This window comes from Hyla sarda, chromosome 5, assembly GCF_029499605.1.
Source record: "Hyla sarda isolate aHylSar1 chromosome 5, aHylSar1.hap1, whole genome shotgun sequence".
Taxonomy (NCBI): domain Eukaryota; kingdom Metazoa; phylum Chordata; class Amphibia; order Anura; family Hylidae; genus Hyla; species Hyla sarda.
Genome location: NC_079193.1, coordinates 134,793,407 through 134,813,149, shown reverse-complemented (window position 1 = coordinate 134,813,149; position 19,743 = coordinate 134,793,407). Strand labels below are relative to the sequence as shown.

Sequence of the window (19,743 nt, the reverse complement as noted above, 5' to 3'; positions counted from 1 at the left end):
CATTTCTGGGTGCTTTTTTAAGTATATTTGGGGTCATTGTCCTGCTGGAAGACCCAAGATCTCGGATGCAAACCCAGCTTTCTGACACTGGGCTGTACAGTGCGACCCAAAATCCCTTGGTAATCCTCAGATTACATGATGCCCTGCACACGTTCAAGGCACCCAGAGCCAGAGGCAGTAAAACAACCCCAATTTCACTGTAGGTACTGTGTTCTTTTCTTTGTAGACCTCATTCCGATTTTGGTAAACCGTAGAATAATGTGCTTTACCAAAAAGCTCTATCTTGATCTCATCTGTCCACGAGATGTTTTCCCAGAAGGATTTTGGCTTACTCAAGTTCATTTTGGCAAAATGTAGTCTTGCTTTTTTATGCCTCTGTGTCAGCAGTGGGGTCCTCCTGGGTCTCCTGCCATAGCGTTTCATTTAATTTAAATGTCGATGGATAGTTTGCGCTGGCACTTGTGCTCCCTGAGCCTGCAGGACAGCTTGAATATCTTTGGAACTTGTTTGGGGCTGCTTATCCACCATCAGGACTATCCTGCATTGACACCCTTCATCAATTTTTCTCTTCCATCCACGCCCAGGGAGATTAGCTACAATGCCATGAGTTGCCAACTTCTTGATAATATTGCTCACTGTGAACAAAGGCAAATCTAGATCTCTAGAGATGGACTTGTAACCTTGAGATTGTGGATATTTTTCCACAATTGTGGTTCTCAAGGCCTCAGACACACAATGCAAAGACTAAGTTAACTTCTCTCATTTTTATCTGCATTCAGGTGTGATTGTTATATTGCCCTCACCTGTTACTTGTCCCAGGTGAGTTTAAAAGGAGCATCACATGCTTTAAACAATCTTATTTTTCCACAATTTTTAAAGGTTGCCAATAATTTTGTCCACACCATTTTTGGAGTTTGGTGTGACATTATGTCAAATTTGCTTTTTTCCCCTTCTTTTTTGGTTTAGTTCCAATACACACAAAGTTAATAAACATGTGTATAGCAAAATGTGTGTTACTGCAATCCTTTTCTGTGAGAAATACTTCATTTTCTAAAAACATTTCAGGGGTGCCAACATTTACAGCCATAACTGTATGTCACGAAAAAACTATCTCTGAATCAAATTCATAAGTAAAAGCATCTCAGGGTTATTAATGCATAAAGTGAAGGTGGTCAGATTTGTAAAAAAATGGCTGTCCTTAAGGTCAAAATGGGCTATGTCCTTAAGGGGTTATATAAATAATTAAATAAATGAAATTTCAGAAACTATAAACTTTTTCAATGTTTTGCACTTTTTTATTTAGGGATCCAACACATTGAACAAGTCACTTCTCCAAAAGATAAATCATTTAAAGAAGATACATTTAGTGCCATGCTGCTTAGGGGACAAGTTTCTTTTACGATTTGCTGTGTGTGCTCGAACTGTCGAATCCAGTCACATTGTGTTTGCCTGGAAGTATATTGAAGAACTGGCCACTGAACTCCTTATGGCAGAAGATGGAAAAAATTAAGATATTTTATGGTAAGGGTTTGGTCTTTTATGGTAACATGCTCTTATGAATTATTTCTGTTTTTATTTAGATTAGGTCATATAAATGTTCATTTCTTCTTAGCCATACACTACATGACTGTGAAGGCTTTCTGCATAATTTTGGACTGTATCTATTTAGCCAAAAGAGCATTTATGAGGTCAAGTACTGATGTTGCTCCAGAAGGTCAGACTTGCATTAGGCATTCTAATTCATCCCAAGGGTATGTTCAAACAGTGGAATTCCACAGCCGAGTCTCTAGTGCATTCCGTAGCAGAATCCAAATTCTGGTGTCCATAGAAAATAGACATTTCCGAGCAGAATCTGCAGAAAGAATAGACATTTCCAAGTGTTCCTAGCACCCGCCGTATCAGTTGTGTTTTCCAGACAAACATTCCGCAAATTTTCAGCCATGTGAACCCGGCCTAAAGATGTTTTAATAGGGTTGAGGTTTGTGCTCTGTGGACTCCCAAGTTACATAGTTACATAGTTAGTACGGTCAAAAAAAGACATATGTCCATCAAGTTCAACCAGGGAATTAAGGGGTAGGGGTGTGATTGGGGAAGGGATGGGATTTTATATTTCTTCATAAGCATTAATGTTATTTTGTTCCATGAATGTATCTAATCCTGTTTTAAAGCTGTTAATTGTTCCTGCTGTGACCAGTTCCTGAGGTAGACCGTTCCATAAATTCACAGTCCTCACGGTAAAGAAGGCGTGTCGCCCCTTGAGACTAAACTTTTTCTTCTCCAGACGGAGGGAGTGCCCCCTCGTCCTTTGGGGGGTTTAACCTGGAACAGTTTTTCTCCATATTTTTTGTATGGGACATTAATATACTTATATACGTTTATCATATCCCCCCTTAAATGTCTCTTCTCAAGACTAAACAATTGTAACTCCTTTAATCGCTCCTCATAGCTAAGATGTTCCATGCCCCATATTAGTTTAGTCGCGCGTCTCTGCACCCTTTCCAACTCCGCAGTGTCCCTTTTATGGACAGGTGCCCAAAACTGAACAGCATATTCCAGTTGAGGCCGTACCAATGCTTTATAAAGGGGGAGTATTATGTCCCTGTCCCTTGAGTCCATGCCTCTTTTGATACATGACAATATCCTGCCGGCTTTGGAAGCAGCAGCCTGACATTGCATGCTATTCTGTAGTCTGTGATCTACAAGTACACCCAGATCCTTCTCTACCAGTGACTCTGACAGTTTAATCCCCCCTAAGACATACGATGCATGCAGGTTATTAGTACCCAGATGAATAACTTTACATTTATCCACATTGAACCTCATTTGCCAAGTGGATGCCCAGACACTTAGTCTATCCAAGTCATCTTGTAACTTATGCACATCCTCTATAGACTGTACCGTGCTACAAAGCTTGGTGTCATCTGCAAAGATAGAAACAGAGCTGTTAATACCATCCTCTATATCATTGATAAATAAATTAAACAACAGCAGGCCCAGTACTGAACCTTGGGGTACACCACTAATAACCGGGGACCAATCAGAGTACGAATCATTGACCACCACTCTCTGGGTACGATCCATGAGCCAGTGTTCAATCCAGTTACAAACTAAAATTTCCAAACCCAAAGACCTTAACTTACCTGTCAGACGTCTATGAGGGACAGTATCAAACGCTTTAGCAAAATCCAGAAACACTATATCCACAGCCATTCCTCTGTCAAGGCTTCTACTCACCTCTTCATAAAAGCAAATTAGATTGGTTTGACAACTTCTATCCTTAGTAAACCCATGCTGGCTATCACTTATAATACAATTATCCCCTATGTATTCCTGTATGTAATCCCTTATAAGTCCTTCAAACAATTTACCCACAATGCACGTTAAACTTACCGGTCTATAGTTTCCTGGGGAAGACCTAGAGCCCTTTTTGAAGATTGGCACCACATTCGCCTTGCGCCAGTCCCTTGGCACAATACCAGACACCAGAGAATCTCTAAATATCATGAACAGGGGTACAGATATTACTGAACTTACCTCTCTAAGAACTCTTGGGTGTAGTCCATCCAGCCCTGGGGATTTGCTTACATTTATATCACTTAACTTACCTTGTACCATTTCTACATTAAGCCAGTTCAATACATTATATGATGTGTTACCAGCACTGACCTGGCCAATGTCAGCTCCTTTTTCCATAGTGTATACAGAACTAAAGAACCCATTCAGTAGCTCCGCTTTCTCTTGATCGCCTGTGACAACCTCCCCATTATCATTATTAAGGGGTCCTACATGCTCTGTCCTTGTTTTTTTTGCATTTATATATCTAAAAAAATATTTAGGATTAGTTTTGCTTTCTTTGGCCACCTGTCTCTCGTTTTGAATTTTTGCTGTTTTTATTACATTTTTACAGATTTTATTAAGCTCTTTGTACTGTTTAAATGTTATCGCTGACCCATCAGATTTGTATTTTTTGAAGGCTATTTTTTTGTTGTTTATTGCTCTTTTAACATCATGTGTCAGCCATGTAGGATTTAGTTTTAATCGTTTATATTTGTTCCCCTTTGGTATATATTTAGATGTATAGTTATTTAGAGTTGATTTAAAGATGTCCCATTTACCTTCTGTATCAGTATTTGAGAACACCTCCCCCCAGTCTATGTCCTGTAGTGCAGCCCTCAGCCCAGGGAAGTTTGCCTTTTTAAAGTTATATGTTTTTGCCTTCCCCGCCTGTCTTTGTTTTCTACATTTTAAGTCAAAAGTTACTATATTGTGGTCGCTATTACCAAGGTTTTCCCGCACAGTTACATTACCAACCAGCTCTGCGTTGTTGGAAATGATCAGATCCAACAAGGCATCACTTCTTGTTGGGTCCTCCACAAACTGGCCCATAAAATTATCCTGCAATAAATTTAGGAATTGTCGCCCCTTAGTAGTTTTAGCCAACCCCGGACCCCAATCTATATCTGGATAGTTAAAATCTCCCATTATTACCACTGTACCTGCCCGGGCGGCCCTCTCTATTTGTTTATGAAGCCGAACTTCTATCTCTTCAGTGATATTAGGGGGTCTGTAGATTACCCCAAATATTATTTTTTCAGTATTTCCCTCCTTTTGTAATTCTACCCACAGTGATTCCACATCCTCAGAATCATCACACACTATGGCATCGTTCACACTGACTTTCATACCACTTCTTACATACAGACAGACTCCACCACCTTTTCTGTTCATTCTATCCTTGCGAAACAATGTAAACCCCTGCAGATTAACAGCCCAGTCATGCGAGGAGTCCAGCCATGTCTCAGTGACCCCAACTATATCAATATGTTCCTCCAGTATCAAGGCCTCAAGCTCCCCCATTTTATTTGCTAGGCATTTGTGAACATACACTTTACATTTCCATCCTTTATGTTATTGGGGTTAATGGGATTCAAGGGTGTAAATTTTATTTCCTATGAAGCCTATTCCTATTAACTATTCTAACCCCTCCCTCCGCTCCACCCCCAGGTACATTTATACTTGTAAGACCTGTGTAGAGAAAGGGTGCAAAATCATACCTGCATGTGGTGGTCATTGGTGTCACAATTTGCTGGGGAACAGCAACATTGTTCAGTCAATGGTCAAATCATGCTGGTGTAATTTCAGCTGCGTGAAAGCCACAACCATGGAACATATCCTTGCATTAATAATGGACATGGCCAATACAGTTTAGCTAAATCAGAGCCTGGGCTGTTCACATAGACACTGTGACTCTACCCCTGTTATCAAGCAGCAGGTGCCTGGGGGTAATACACAGCTATGACCTTGCTACAACTGCCATAAACAGAGATGAATCTGTTCATAAATGTAATTCCGCTCAGAAATTATGCACAGAAATTAAAGTTCATCAGAAACCCATTGCTGTCAATTGAATTCCACTGCAAAGTTCACACTTTAGAATTTCAGTGGCAAAGCTTCCACCGCCTAAATTCCTACAATGAAAGAGTGATCTGGCTCATTCGTTCAGCAGAATCCTTGCAGAATACATTGCTTTCTATGGGGTTGGCAATGTGGTCCTAGCATTGACTCATTCTCCAGCCACAATATTTCCATCTTAATATTCTTCAATATTAATCTAGCCCTAAAGGGGTACTCAGGGGGAAATCTATTATTTTTCAAATGAACTGGTGCAAGAAAGTTAACCCCTTAACGACGCAGGACGTAAATGTACGTCCTGGTGATGTGGTACTTAACGCACCAGGACGTACATTTACGTCCTGAGCATAACCGCGGGCATCGGAGCGATGCCGGCATCATGGACGACAGGTCCCGGCTGTGGATCGCAGCCAGGGACCCGCCGGTAATGGCGGACACCCGCGATCCCGCGGATGTCCGCCATTAACCCCTCAGATGCCATGATCAATACAGATCACGGCATCTGCAGCATCGCGGTCACTTAACAGGATGATCGGATCGCCCGCACCACTGCCGCGGCGATTCGATCATCCTGCACGGCAGACCTCCCGCAGACCAGAGCAGAAGATGACCGATAAACCTGATCAGTGCTATGTCCTATACATAGCACTGAGCAGGATTAGCAATCGAATGGTTGCTACAAATAGTCCCCTATGGGGACTATAAGAGTGTAAAAATAAAAGTAAAAAAGTAAAAAAATAAAGTAAAAAAAAATGTGAAAAACCCCCTCCCCCAATAAAAACTTATATTGTCCCATTTTCCCTATTTTACACCCAAAAAGTGTAAATTTTTTTTATTTTATATACATATTTGGTATCGCCGCATGCGTAAATATCCGAACTATTAAAATAAAATGTAAATGATCCCTTACGGTGAAAGTAAAAAAAAAAGTCAAAAATAGCTGCTTTTTTATAACATTTTATTCAAAAAAAACAATTAATAAAAAATGTAATAAAAGTTTTGTATAAGCAAATATGGTATTAATAAAAAGTACAGATCACGGCGCAAAAAATGAGCCCTCATACCACTGCTTATGCGGAAAAATGAAAAAGTTATAGGTCTTCAACATAGGGGGATTTTAAACTTACTAATTTGGTTAAAAAGTTTGCGATTTTTTTTAAGCACAACAGTAATAGAAAAGTGTATAATCATGGGTATCATTTTAATCGTATTGACCCAGAGAATAAAAAACACGTAATTTTTACCATAAATTGTACGGCGTGAAAATAAAAACTTCCAAAATTAGCAAAATGGCGGTTTTCTTTTTAATTTCCCCACACAAATAGTATTTTTTTGGTTGCGCCATACATTTTATGGTAAAGTGAGTGATGGCATTACAACGGACAACTGGTCACGCAAAAAACAAGCCCTCATACTAGTCTGTGGATGAAAATATAAAAGAGTTATGATTTTTTGAAGGGGAGGAGGAAAAAACGAAAGCGTAAAATTTAAATTGTCTGAGTCCTTAAAGGGGTATTCCAGGCAAAAACTTTTTATCAACTGGCTCCGGAAAGTTAAACAGATTTGTAAATTACGTCTATTAAAAAATCTTAATCCTACCAATAGTTATTAGCTTCTGAAGTTTTCTGTCTAACTGCTCAATGATGATGTCACGTCACGGGAGCTGTACATGATGGGAGAATATCCCTTGCATGATGGGAGAATATCCCCATAGGAGCTGGACAGCTCTTGGGACGTGAGTCATCAGAAAACAGTTAGACAGAAAACAGCAACTCAACTTCAGAAGCTAATAACTATTGGAAGGATTAAGATTTTTTAATAGAAGTAATTTACAAATCTGTCTAACATTCTGGAGCCAGTTGATATATAAAAAAAATAAAGTTTTTGCCTGGAGTTCCCCTTTAACCGCTTAAGGGGTTCTCATATGTCTCCATTTCCGAGTCCTTAAGGACACATGACGTATGAGAACGTCATGTGCTTTCCCGGCCCCCCGCAGCCATCTGGAGCGGAGCCGGTGCCCGATGCCTGCTGAAATCGTTCAGCAGGCATCGGGGCATATCGCCCAGGGGGTCGTGATGACCCCCCATGTCAGCGATGGCCGCAGATCGCTGGACAATTCAGTCCAGCGATCTGCGGCGGATTCCGGGTCAATCGGGTCTCTCTGACGGCCCCGAACAGCCATAGCCAGCAGGGGTGAGGTGGCACTGGTGCCACCTCACGATCGCCCTGATTCGTCGGCCGGTTTACCGGCCGACCAATCAGGGCACCTGCTTCGGGTGTCACTCCCGCAACCCGCTCCGCCCCTCTTCCGGAGGACGTGAGCGGGAAGAAGACCCCGGGAGCTGGGGACCCCGATCCCCGGCGTCAATGTTGGGATCGGGGCCCCAGGAGCAGCGGCGGCGAGGGACTGACCTGCAGCGTGGATCAGGAGTTGGGTGAGTGACAGCCTCATGCTGTTGCTTAGCAACAGCTCCCAGCATGCAAAAAGGGCATGCTGGGAGCTGTAGTTATGCAACAGCAGGAGGCAGACAACCACAACTCCCAGCATTCCCTTTTGAGCATGCTGGGACTTGTGGTTTTGCAACAGCTGGAGGCACATTTTTTCTATGGAAAAGTGTACCTTCAGCTGTTGTATAACTACAACTCCCAGCTTGCACAAACAGCTAAAGTGCATGCTGGGAGTTGTAGTGGTGCATCTGCAGGTTGCATAACTACAACTCCCAGCATGCCTGTTGGCTGTCGGTGACTGCTGAGAGTTGTAGTTTTGCAACAGCTGAAGGCACAATGGTTGTGAAACTCATTTTTTTTTTACCTAACTCAGTGTTTCACGACCAGTGTGCCTCCAGCTGTTGCAAACTACAACTCTCAGCAGTCACCGTACACCATGCACCGTACATGCTGGGAGTTGTAGTTTTGCAACAGCTGGAGGCACACTGGTTGTGAAACACTGAGTTAGGTCACAAACTCAGTGATACATAACCAGTGTGCCTACAGCTGTTGCAAAACTAAAACTCTCAGCATGTACAGTCTGTTAGCTCATGCTGGGAGTTGTAGTTTTGCAACAGCTGAATGTCCCCCCCCCCCCCCCAATGTGAACGTACAGGGTACACTCACATGGGTGGAGGTCTACAGTACGTATCCGGCTGCAAGTTTGAGCTGCGGCAAATTTTCTGCCGCAGCCCAAACTGCCAGCGAGAAACTACTGTGAACCCCCGCCCGTGCGACTGTACCCTAAAAACACTACACTACCACAAAATAAAATAAAAAGTAAAAAACACTACATATACACATACCCCTACACAGCCCCCCTCCCCAATAAAAATGACAAACGTCTGGTACGCCAGTTTCCAAAACGGAGCCTCCAGCTGTTGCAAAACAACAACTCCCAGTATTGTCGGACAGCCGTTGACTGTCCAGGCATGCTGGGAGTTTTGCAACAGCATGAGGCACCCTGTTTGGGAATCACTGGCGTAGAATTCCCCTATGTCCACCCCTATGCAAGTCCCTAATTTAGGCCTCAAATGCGCATGGCGCTCTCATTTTGGAGCCCTGTCGTATTTCAAGGCAACAGTTTAGGGTCACATATGGGGTATCGCCGTACTCGGGAGAAATTGTGTTACAAATTTTGGGGGGTATTTTCTGCTTTTACTCTTTTTAAAAATGTAAAATTTTTGGGAAAACAAGCATTTTAGGTAACAAAATATATTTTTTTTTTTTTCAAAAGTCGTGAAACACCTGTGGGGTATAAAGGTTCACTTAACCCCTTGTTATGTTCCCTGAGGGGTCTAGTTTCCAAAATGGTATGCCATGTGTTTTTTTTTTTGCTGTCCTGGCACCATAGGGGCTTCCTAAATGCGGCATGCCCCCCAGAGCAAAATTTGCTTCCAAAAAGCCAAATGTGACTACTCCACTTCTGAGACCTGTAGTGCGCCAGCAGAGCACTTTTCACCCCCATATGGGGTGTTTTCTGAATCGGGAGAAATTGGGCTTCAAATTTTGAGGGGTATTTTCTGCTATTACCTTTTTTAAAAATGTAAAATTTTGGGGAAAACAAGCATTTTATGTAAAAATTTTTTATTTTTTTTTACATTTGCAAAAGTCATGAAACACCTATGGGGTATTAAGGCTCACTTTATCCCATGTTACGTTCCCTGAGGGGTCTAGTTTCCAAAATGGTATGCCATGTGTTTTTTTTTTTTGCTGTTCTGGCACCATAGGGGCTTCCTAAATGCAACATGCCCCCCAAAAACCATTTCAGAAAAATGTACTCTCCAAAATCCCCTTGTCGCTCCTTCCCTTCTGAGCCCTCTACTGCACCCGCCGAACACTTTACATAGACATATGAGGTATGTGCTTACTCGAGAGAAATTTGGCTACAAATACAAGTAAAAATTTTCTCCTTTTACCACTTGCAAAAATTCAAAAATTGGGTCTACAAAAACATGTGAGTGTAAAAAATGAAGATTTTGAATTTTCTCCTTCACTTTGCTGCTATTCCTGTGAAACACCTAAAGGGTTAAAACACTTACTGAATGTCATTTTGAATACTTTGGGGGGTGTAGTTTTTATAATGGGGTAATTTATGGGGTATTTCTAATATGAAGACCCTTCAAATCCACTTCAAAACTGAACTGGTCCCTGAAAAATATTGAGTTTGAAAATTTTGTGAATATACATTTTCCTTACAAGCAGAAAGCTTCAAAGTTAGAAAAATGCTAAATTTTCTAATTTTTCATAAAATTTACGGATTTTTCACCAAGAAAGGATGCAAGTTACCATAAAATGTTACCACTATGTTAAAGTAGAATATGTCACGAAAAACAATCTCGGAATCAGAATGATAACTAAAAGCATTCCAGAGTTATTAATGTTTAAAGTGACAGTGGTCAGATGTGCAAAAAACGCACTGGTCCTTAAGGCCAAAATGGGCTTGGTCCTGAAGGGGTTAAGGACCCAGGACGTACGGGGACGTCCCCACACCCTGGGCTTTAAAGGACCCAGGACGTCCCCGTACGTCCTGGCGTTTTCCGGTCCCTGCCGAGCGCCGGGCAGAGATCGGAACGGCATGTCTGCTGATATCCTTCATGCGGGACCCCCACATGTCGGCGATCGCCGGAGATCGCTTGCGAAATCACGCAAGAGATCTTTGGCGATTCGGGTCATTCGGGTCACTTGTGACCAGATGACCTGGAAATAAATGGTGATTGGCGGTGTACAGTACACCGCCTATCACCTGCCGTTGCTGGGGAGCGGTGACAATACTGTCCCCACCCCAGCAACGCTGCTATTGGCTGGCGATCGTCCAGCCAATAGCAGAGGGGCAGAGGAGGGGTTAATGGTCCCTTCCCGCTGCTGCACCCGCTCTCTTCATTCAGTCAGGGGGTGCAGCAGCAGGAAGAGGACCGTGGATCCCCCCTCAGAGCTCCGGAGCCCCCTCAGGAGCCGTAGAATAGGGAGAGCTGATTGCAGGGCCAGGTAGGAGTAAATCAGTTAAAAAGTGAAATGAAAGTTAAAAAAAAGTTTTAAAAAAAGTACCCCCCCTCCCCTGACCCCCTAATAGGTCCCCAAGGGTCCTATTAGGGTCTGATCCCTGACCCCGAGTCCTATTAGGGGTTCAGGGAGCTGCGTGCGCCACCCCTTTTTTATTTTTATGGCCGCAGCTTTTTTTTTCTTTTCTATTACTGTATTACACTTTTTACACCAAGCACCACACACTACATACTTCCCCGCCCCCCCCCCCACACACACACCCTACCCCCCGCCACTGCCCCCCCCACCCCGCCACCATAGAAAAAAGGCGATGGCTCGCCAGGCATTTTCGGCAGCGGAGGCTTACGCTTTTTTACCCTCCGACTCCGAATCTGCCAGTGAGGACGAGGAAGATCCAACTTTTTTGTGTTCTTCCTCGCCCTCCTCATCATCTAGCAGTAATGATGAGTACCCTGTATGGCGGCGGAGACGCCGTCAGGCGAGGCCACGCACCCCCCATGAGAGTGACTCAGTGGCCGACACTAGTACGAGTGGCAATGCCACTCGTAATAGGAGTCCGGCCCCCCAGACCAGTGCACCGGAGCCCCCTTCCGGTGACCCTGTCTGGAGCCCCCCAGAGGGTTATCAGCCACGGATTCCTGAGTTTGTTGGCGACTTAGGAATCCGGATTGACACGGCTGGCTTCACTGATCTGGACTTTTTAAAGTTTTTTTTCAGTGACAGCCTGGTCATTCACATGGTGGAGCAAACGAACTTGTACGCCCAGCAGTTCATTGCCCACCACCTAGATTCCTTTTTGGCCAGGTCCAATGAATGACGCGCCATTGATGCAGCCGAAATGAGGACATTTTGGGGCCTCACGCTGCATATGGGCCTGGACAAAAAAAACAAGTGCTCGTCATTACTGGAGCGGGGACATCCTCTACCAGACCCCGCTTTACAGTATGGCGATGACACGGAAGCGGTACGAGGCGATTCGGAAATGCCTGCATTATGCAGATAATGAGGCATGTCCGCCCCGAGGTGATCCCGCCCGTGACCGACTTTACAAAGTGAGGCCAGTCATCGATCACTTTGGGGTCAAATTTTTGGAGGCCTACATACCGCTCAGGGACCTCTCGGTAGATGACTCTCTTATCAGTTTTAAGGGGAGACTCATCTTCTGCCAGCATATTCCCTCGAAGCGGGCACGGTATGGCGTGAAGCTCTATAAACTCTGCGAGAGTACCTCTGGGTACACTTGCAGGTTTAGGGTATATGAGGGACGGGATTCCCGTATTGAACCCCCAGATTGCTCCCCCACTCTATGTGTTAGTGGGAAAATCGTTTGGGACCTTGTGCACCCATTGCTGGATAAGGGTTTCCACGTGTACGTGGATAACTTTTATACCAGCATCCCTCTGTTCAAATCCCTTTCCACCAGATCCATGTCCGCTTGTGGGACCATGCGGAAAAACCAGAGAGGCTTCCCTCTAAATTTTGTTAAGACGCCTATCCCCAATGGTGAGTCCCGTGCCCTCACCCATGATAACCTGTTGTTGGTGAAGTATAAGGATAAGAGGGATGTCCTTATGCTTACCACTATTCATGGGAACGGCAGCACCCCTGTCCCTGTGCGAGGTACCGTGGGACCGGTCCTCAAGCCCCATTGTATTCTGGACTACAATCGGTATATGGGGGGAGTTGATCTCTCAGATCAAGTCCTTAAGCCATATAACGCCATGCGGAAAACACGGGTATGGTACAAAAAAAGTTGCAGTCTACTTGGTACAGGTTGCCATGTACAACGCTTTTGTACTATCCCAGTACGCTGGCAACACAGGGACATTCCTCCAGTACCAAGAAGAAGTACTAAGGTTCTTAATCTTTGCTGACCGGGAAAGATCAGGCCGGACTTCCCAAGGGTCTGGAGTTATAGGCGCCAGGATCGTCCCAGGCTAACACTTTCCAGGTGAGGTCCCCCACAGTTGAAAGAAGGGGCGATCCCAGAAAAAATGCAGAGTGTGTTACAGGAGTGGGATTCGGAGGGACACCAGGTATCAGTGTGACACTTGCCCAGATAATCTGGGCCTCTGCATAGGCTGCTTCAGGGAGTATCACACTTCCATGGAGCACTAAATTTTCCCTTTCATTTGAATTTTCCATAATTTGACCAATGTACCAAGTCCAGAGTACATTCCAAAATATAACCCCCATAAATCACTAAATTGCCCAAAAAAAGCCTGAAAAAAAAAAAAAAACCTGATAAGACCTCTGGGGGTGTTTTTTCAAAAATGGGTCATAGGTCACTGAGTCACTATCATCGGGGACTTTTTTATGTTGTCTCAAATGTGCAGCGCTCTCTCTCCACCTGAGCGGGTGCGCATTTGAGGCAACAGGTTAGGGACGGCAACACACATCACATTCCCAGAATGATGACTCAGAGCATAGGGTTTGGGGCGGGCATATTTTTTTTTAGTTTTGGCTATGCTCTGGGTCATCATTCTGGGAACATATTCTGTTTTATTATTTTATGATTTATAGTTTTCTGGCCCACTGTACCCCATATTACGGGCCTCTGTACCCCACCTGTCTACCCCAGTTATGGCGCGTTGTCCCCATAGTGTTCCCCTATTTTAGGGCTCAGTGCTCCCCCCATTAATGCTCCTTGAGGGGGGGGTCCCACATCCTGGCTGCTATATTAAGCTCAAGGCCCCTGACTGACCTCCCACTCCAAGACCTGGTGTGCACCCGAGGAGCGAAAATCATAAAAAATTAAGGTATGTCCTTACTCCAAAGAAATGTATTTACAAATTTTGTGGGGGTCTTTTCTGCTATTAACCCTTGTAAAAATGTAAAATTTTGGGGAAAACCCACTTTTTGTGAATTTTTTAAAATTTATTTTACATATGCAAAAATTGTGAAACCCCTGTCGGGTATTAAGGCTTACTTTACCCCTTATTACGTTCCTCAAGGGGTCTAGTTTCCAAAATGGTATGCCATGTGTTTTTTTTTTTTGCTGTCCTGGCACCATAGGGGCTTCCTAAATGTGACATGCCCCCCCCCCCCCCCATTTCAGCAAAGTTTGCAAATGTGACTTCTTCTCTTCTGAGCATTGTAGTTCGCCCACAGTACACTTCAGCTCCACTTATGGGGTACCTCCATACTCAGAAGAGATGGGGTTACAAATGTTGGGGGGTATTTTCTGCTATTAACCCTTGCAAAAATGTGAAATTTGGGGGGAAACACACATTTTAGTGAAAAAAAAAATGTAAAAAATGTTACATATGGAAAAGTCGTGAAACTCCTGTGGGGTATTAAGGCTCACTTAATTCCTTGTTACGTTCCTCAAGGGGTCTAGTTTCCAAAATGGTATGCCATCTGATTTTTTTTGCTGTTCTGGCACCATAGGGGCTTCCTAAATGCAACATGCCCACCAAGCAAAATTTGATCTCAAAAAGCCAAATATGACTCCTTCTCTTCTGAGCATTGTAGTTCGCCCGTAGTGCACTTCAGGTAAACTTATGGGGTACCTCCATACTCAGAAGAGATGGGGTTACAAATTTTGGGGGGTATTTTCTGCTATTAACCCTTGCAAAAATGCAAAATTTGGGGGGAAACACACATTTTAGTGAATTTTTTTTTTTTTTTTTTTACATATGCAAAAGTCGGCTCACTTAATTCCTTGTTACGTTCCCCGAGGGGTCTAGTTTCCAAAATGGTATGGCATGTGTTTTTTTTGCTGTTCTGGCACCATAGGGGCTTCCTAAATGCAACATGTCCCCCAAAAACCATTTCAGAAAAACGTACTCTCCAAAATCCCCTTGTCGCTCCTTCGCTTCTGAGCCCTCTACTGCGGCAACAATTTACATAGGCATATAAGGTATGTGATTACTGGAGAGAAATTGGGCTACAAATACAAGTATAAATTTCCTCCTTTTACCTCTTGTAAAGATTCAAAAAATGGGTCTACAAGAACATGCGAGTGTAAAAAATGAAGATTGTGAATTTTCTCCTTCACTTTGCTGCTATTCCTGTGAAACACCTAAAGGGTTAAAACGCTGACTGAATGTCATATTGAATACTTTGGGGGTGCAGTTTTTTATAATGGAGTCATTTGTGGGGTATTTCTAAGATGAAGACCCTTCAAATCCACTTCAAACCTGAACTGGTCCCTGAAAAATAGTGAGTTTGGAAATTTTGTGAAAAATTGGAAAATTGCTGCTGAACTTTGAAGCCCTCTGATGTCTTCCAAAAGTAAAAACTTTTATTTTTATTTGGAATATCCATTTTCCTTACAAGCAGAGAGCTTCAAAGTAAGAAAAATGCGAAATCTTCAAATTTTTCATCAAATTTTGGGATTTATCACCAAGGAAGGATGCAAATTACCAAAAACATTTTACCACTATGTTAAAGTAGAATATGTCACGAAAAAACAATCTTGGAATCAGAATGATAACTAAAAGCATTCCAGAGTTATTAATGTTTAAAGTGACAGTGGTCAGATGTGCAAAAAATGGCCGGGTCCTAAGGTGTAAAATGGCTGGGTCCTTAAGGGGTTAAGGTCCAAATGGGCTGAGTCCTTAAGGGGTTAAACAGATTCATACATTTTTTGTGCCGTTATCCACTCAGGCACGGGAACCACTCTGCCTTCTATTTCTATCAGGATCCTATTGAGAATTCAGTTATAGGAACTATCTATTAAGCCATTCATATATTAAGCCATTCATATGTACCAGTGATTGATTTATCTATTTTACTTATATTATAAGATTGTCTACATTTTATGTGTTCTTCTCACACGGGACCTGTTGAGGAGTAACGTACTGTTACTATTTTTAGATTAGGTCGTTTTAATAAAACACACAAATTATTATTGAAGCACGACCCAATAATCCATTTTATATTACCTTTTACACACTATTTACACTATCCTGGAAGGTCCGGGTAAAATTTTTTCGCTTGTATTTTCTATTTTTGCAACTGGGGTATAGTTGCATGCCCTGTTTTGACCTCGGTTAGTGTTATACAATAATTGTGAGCTGCACTTGCACATTTTCTTCTCCTCTTTAGATTCATAAATTAGTTCTAAATAAAATTATTAATCCTTCCAGTACTTATCATTTGCTGTATGCTCTAGAGGAAGTTGTGTAGCTCTTTCTAGTCTGACCCCCGTGCTCTCTGCTGCTACCTCTGTCCATGTCAGGAACTGTCCAGAGCAGGAGCAAACCCCACTGTAAACCTCCTGCACTTGACAGTTCCTGACACTGAGACACAGGTGTCAGCAGAGCACTGGGGTCAGACTGGAAAGAACTACACAACTTCCAATGGACCATACTGCAGCTGATAAGTACTGGAATGATTAAGATTTTTAAATATCGGGCAATTTACAAATCTGAAGAACTTTCGAGCACTAGTTGATTTGAAAACATATTTTTTCTTCTTTACAAACGTACCCCTATAACCCCTTAAGGATCAAGGGCGTACAGGTACGCCTTTGCTCCCTTAAGGACCAAGGGCGTACCTGTACGCCCGTGGGAATTTCGGTCCCTGCCGCGCACCGGCGGGGACCGGACGGGGGTGACTGCTGATATCTATCAGCAGGCACACCGCGCAAAGGCCCAGGGGGGGTCATCAGACCCCCCCATGTCGGCGATCGTCGCAAATCGCAAGTGAATTCACACTTGCAATTTGCGGCTATTCCGGGTCATACGGGTCTATGGGGACCCGGTCACCCGGAATATAATGGGGATCGCGGTTGTTCAAGACACCCACGATCCCCCTGAAGGCATAGGAGTGAGGTGGCAGAGGCCACCCCTCCTATCCCTGCTATTGGTGGTCTAGACGCGACCACAAATAGCAGATCGGCGGCGGGGGGCTTTACTTTCGGTTTCCCCGTTCTGCCCACCCACAATAGGGGGGGCAGAACGGGGAACCGACAGAGGATCGACGCCGACGTCCACTTACCCCGCGGGTGAGGCTGCGGGCGACCATCGGTGGAGGAGATCGGAGTCCGGCGATGTCGTGCGGCAGGCTCCCTGGATCCGACGGAAGGCGGTAAGTTGCCTAGCAACATCTGGAGGGTACAGTTTGAGACCACTATACAGTGGTCTCTAAACTGTAAACCTCCAGATGTTGCAAAACTACAACTCCCAGCATGCCCAGACAGCTGTTAGGGCATGCAGGGATTTGTAGTTTTGCAACAGCTGGAGGTCCACAGTTTGGAGATGTCTAAATTGTAGCCCTCCAGATGTTGCAAAACTGCAAATCCCTGCATGCCCTAACAGCAAACAGCTGTCTCGGCATGCTGGGAGTTGTAGTTGTGTACCTCCAGCTGTTGCATAACTACATCTCCCAGCATGCCCTTCGACGATCAGTACATGCTGGGAGTTGTAGTTTTGCAACAGCTGGAGGCACACTGGTTGGTAAATACTGAGTTAGGTAACAGAACCTAACTGAAGGTTTTCCAACCAGTGTGCCTCCAGCTGTTGCAAAAGTGCAACTCCCAGCATGCACTGTCTGTCAGTGCATGCTGGGAGTTGTAGTTTTGAAACAGCTGGAGGTTTGTACAGGGTACATTCACACAGGCAGGTTTACAGTAAGTTTACTGCTTCAAGTATGAGCTGCGGCAAATTTTTCCACGCAGCGCATACTCCTAGCGGTAAGCTCACTGTAAACCGCCGTCAGTGAGAATGTACCCTAAAAACGCTACTCTACACTAACACAAAATAAAGGGTAAAACACAACATGTACACCCCCTTGCACTGTCCCCCCCAATAAAAATGAAAAACTTATTGTACGGCAGTGTTTTCAAAACGGAGCCTCCAGCTGTTGCAAAACAACAACTCACAGCATTTCCGGACAGCCACTGATTGTCCAGGCATGCTGGGAGTTTAGTAACAGCTGGAGGCACCCTGTTTGGGAATCACTTGCGTAGAATACCCCTATGTCCACCCCTATGCAATCCCTAATTAAGTCCTCAAATGCGCATGGCGCTCTCTCACTTCGGAGCCCTGTAGTATTTCAAGGAAACAGTTTAGGGCCACATATGGGGTATTTCCATACTCGGAAGAAATTGCACTACAAATTTTGGGGGGCTTTTTCTCCTTTTACCCCTTATGAAAAGAAAATTTGGGGTCTACAACAGCCTGTTAGTGTAAAAAAAAAATTTTTTTTACACTAACATACTTTACTTTTTATTTTCACAAGAGGTAAAAGGAAAAAAAAGACCCCCAAAATTTGTAACGCAATTTCTCCTGAGTACGGAAATACCCCATATGTGGGCGTAAAATGCTCGGGGGGAGCACAACAAGGCTCAGGAGTGAGAGCGCACTATGTACATTTAAGGCCTAAATTGGTGATTTGCACAGGGGTGGCTGATTTTTACAGTGGTTCTGACATAAACGCAAAACAATAAATACCCACATGTGACCCCATTTTGGAAACTACATCCCTCATGTAATGTAATAAGGGGTACAGTGAGCATTTATGCCCCACAGGGGTCTGACAGATTTTTGGAACAGTGGTCCGTGAAAATGAAAATTTTAATTTTTCATTTGCTCAGCCCACTGTTCCAAAGATCTGTCAAACGCCAGTGGGGTGTAAATGCTCACTGCACCCCTTATTAACCCCTTAAGGACGCAGGACGTAAATGTACGTCCTGGTGAGGTGGTACTTAACGCACCAGGACGTACATTTACGTCCTAAGCATAACCGCGGGCATCGGAGCGATGCCCGTGTCATGCGCGGCTGATCCCGGCTGCTGATCGCAGCCAGGGACCCGCCGGCAATGGCCGACGCCCGCGATCTCGGTGCCGGGATTAACCCCTCAGGTGCCGGGATCAATACAGATCCCGGCATCTGCGGCAGTTCGCGATTTAAATGAACGATCGGATCGCCCGCAGCGCTGCTGCGGGGATCCGATCATTCATAACGCCGCACGGAGGTCCCCTCTCCTTCCTCCGTGCGGCCTCCTGCTCTGGTCTGTGATCGAGCAGACCAGAGCAGGAGATGACCGATAATACTGATCTGTTCTATGTCCTATACGTAGAACAGATCAGTATTAGCAATCATGGTATTGCTATGAATAGTCCCCTATGGGGACTATTCAAGTGTAAAAAAAAATGTAAAAAATTGTAAAAGTAAAAAAAAAGTGAAAAATCCCCTCCCCCAATAAAAAAGTAAAACGTCCGTTTTTTCCTGTTTTACCCCCAAAAAGCGTAAAAAACATTTTTTATAGACATATTTGGTATCGCCGCGTGCGTAAATGTCCGAACTATTAAAATAAAATGTTAATGATCCCGTACGGTGAACGGCGTGAACGAAAAAAAATTTAAAAAGTCCAAAATTCCTACTTTTTTAATACATTTTATTTAAAAAAAAATTATAAAAAATATATTAAAAGTTTTTTATATGCAAATGTGGTATCAAAAAAAAGTACAGATCATGGCGCAAAAAATGAGCCCCCATACCGCCGCTTTTACGGAAAAATAAAAAAGTTAGAGGTCATCAAAATAATGGGATTATAAACGTACTAATTTAGTTAAAAAGTTTGTGATTTTTTTTAAGCGCAACAATAATATTAAAGTATATAATAATGGGTATCATTTTAATCGTATTGACCCTCAGAATAAAGAAAACACGTCATTTTTACCATAAATTGTACGGCGTGAAAACAAAACCTTCCAAAATTTATTTCGTTTTAATTTCCCCACAAAAATAGTGTTTTTTGGTTGCGCCATACATTTTATGATATAATGAGTGATGTCATTACAAAGGACAACTGGTCGCGCAAAAAAAAAGCCCTCATACTAGTCTGTGGATGAAAATATAAAAGAGTTATGATTTTTAGAAGGCGAGGAG

At 43.5% G+C, this 19,743-nt stretch overlaps 1 protein-coding gene across 6 annotated transcripts in view; it reads left to right on the top strand.

The window, feature by feature from the left end:
* The window catches only part of DDC (dopa decarboxylase), a 216,349-nt gene that overhangs the window by 166,397 nt on the left and 30,209 nt on the right, over window positions 1–19,743 (top strand). For all 6 annotated transcript variants that reach the window (XM_056520323.1, XM_056520319.1, XM_056520320.1 and 3 more), the window contains one exon: window positions 1,304–1,521. In XM_056520323.1, coding sequence (XP_056376298.1) covers window positions 1,304–1,510 — 207 coding nt within the window. In that variant the 3' untranslated portion in view covers window positions 1,511–1,521. The remainder of the gene's footprint in view (window positions 1–1,303; window positions 1,522–19,743) is intronic.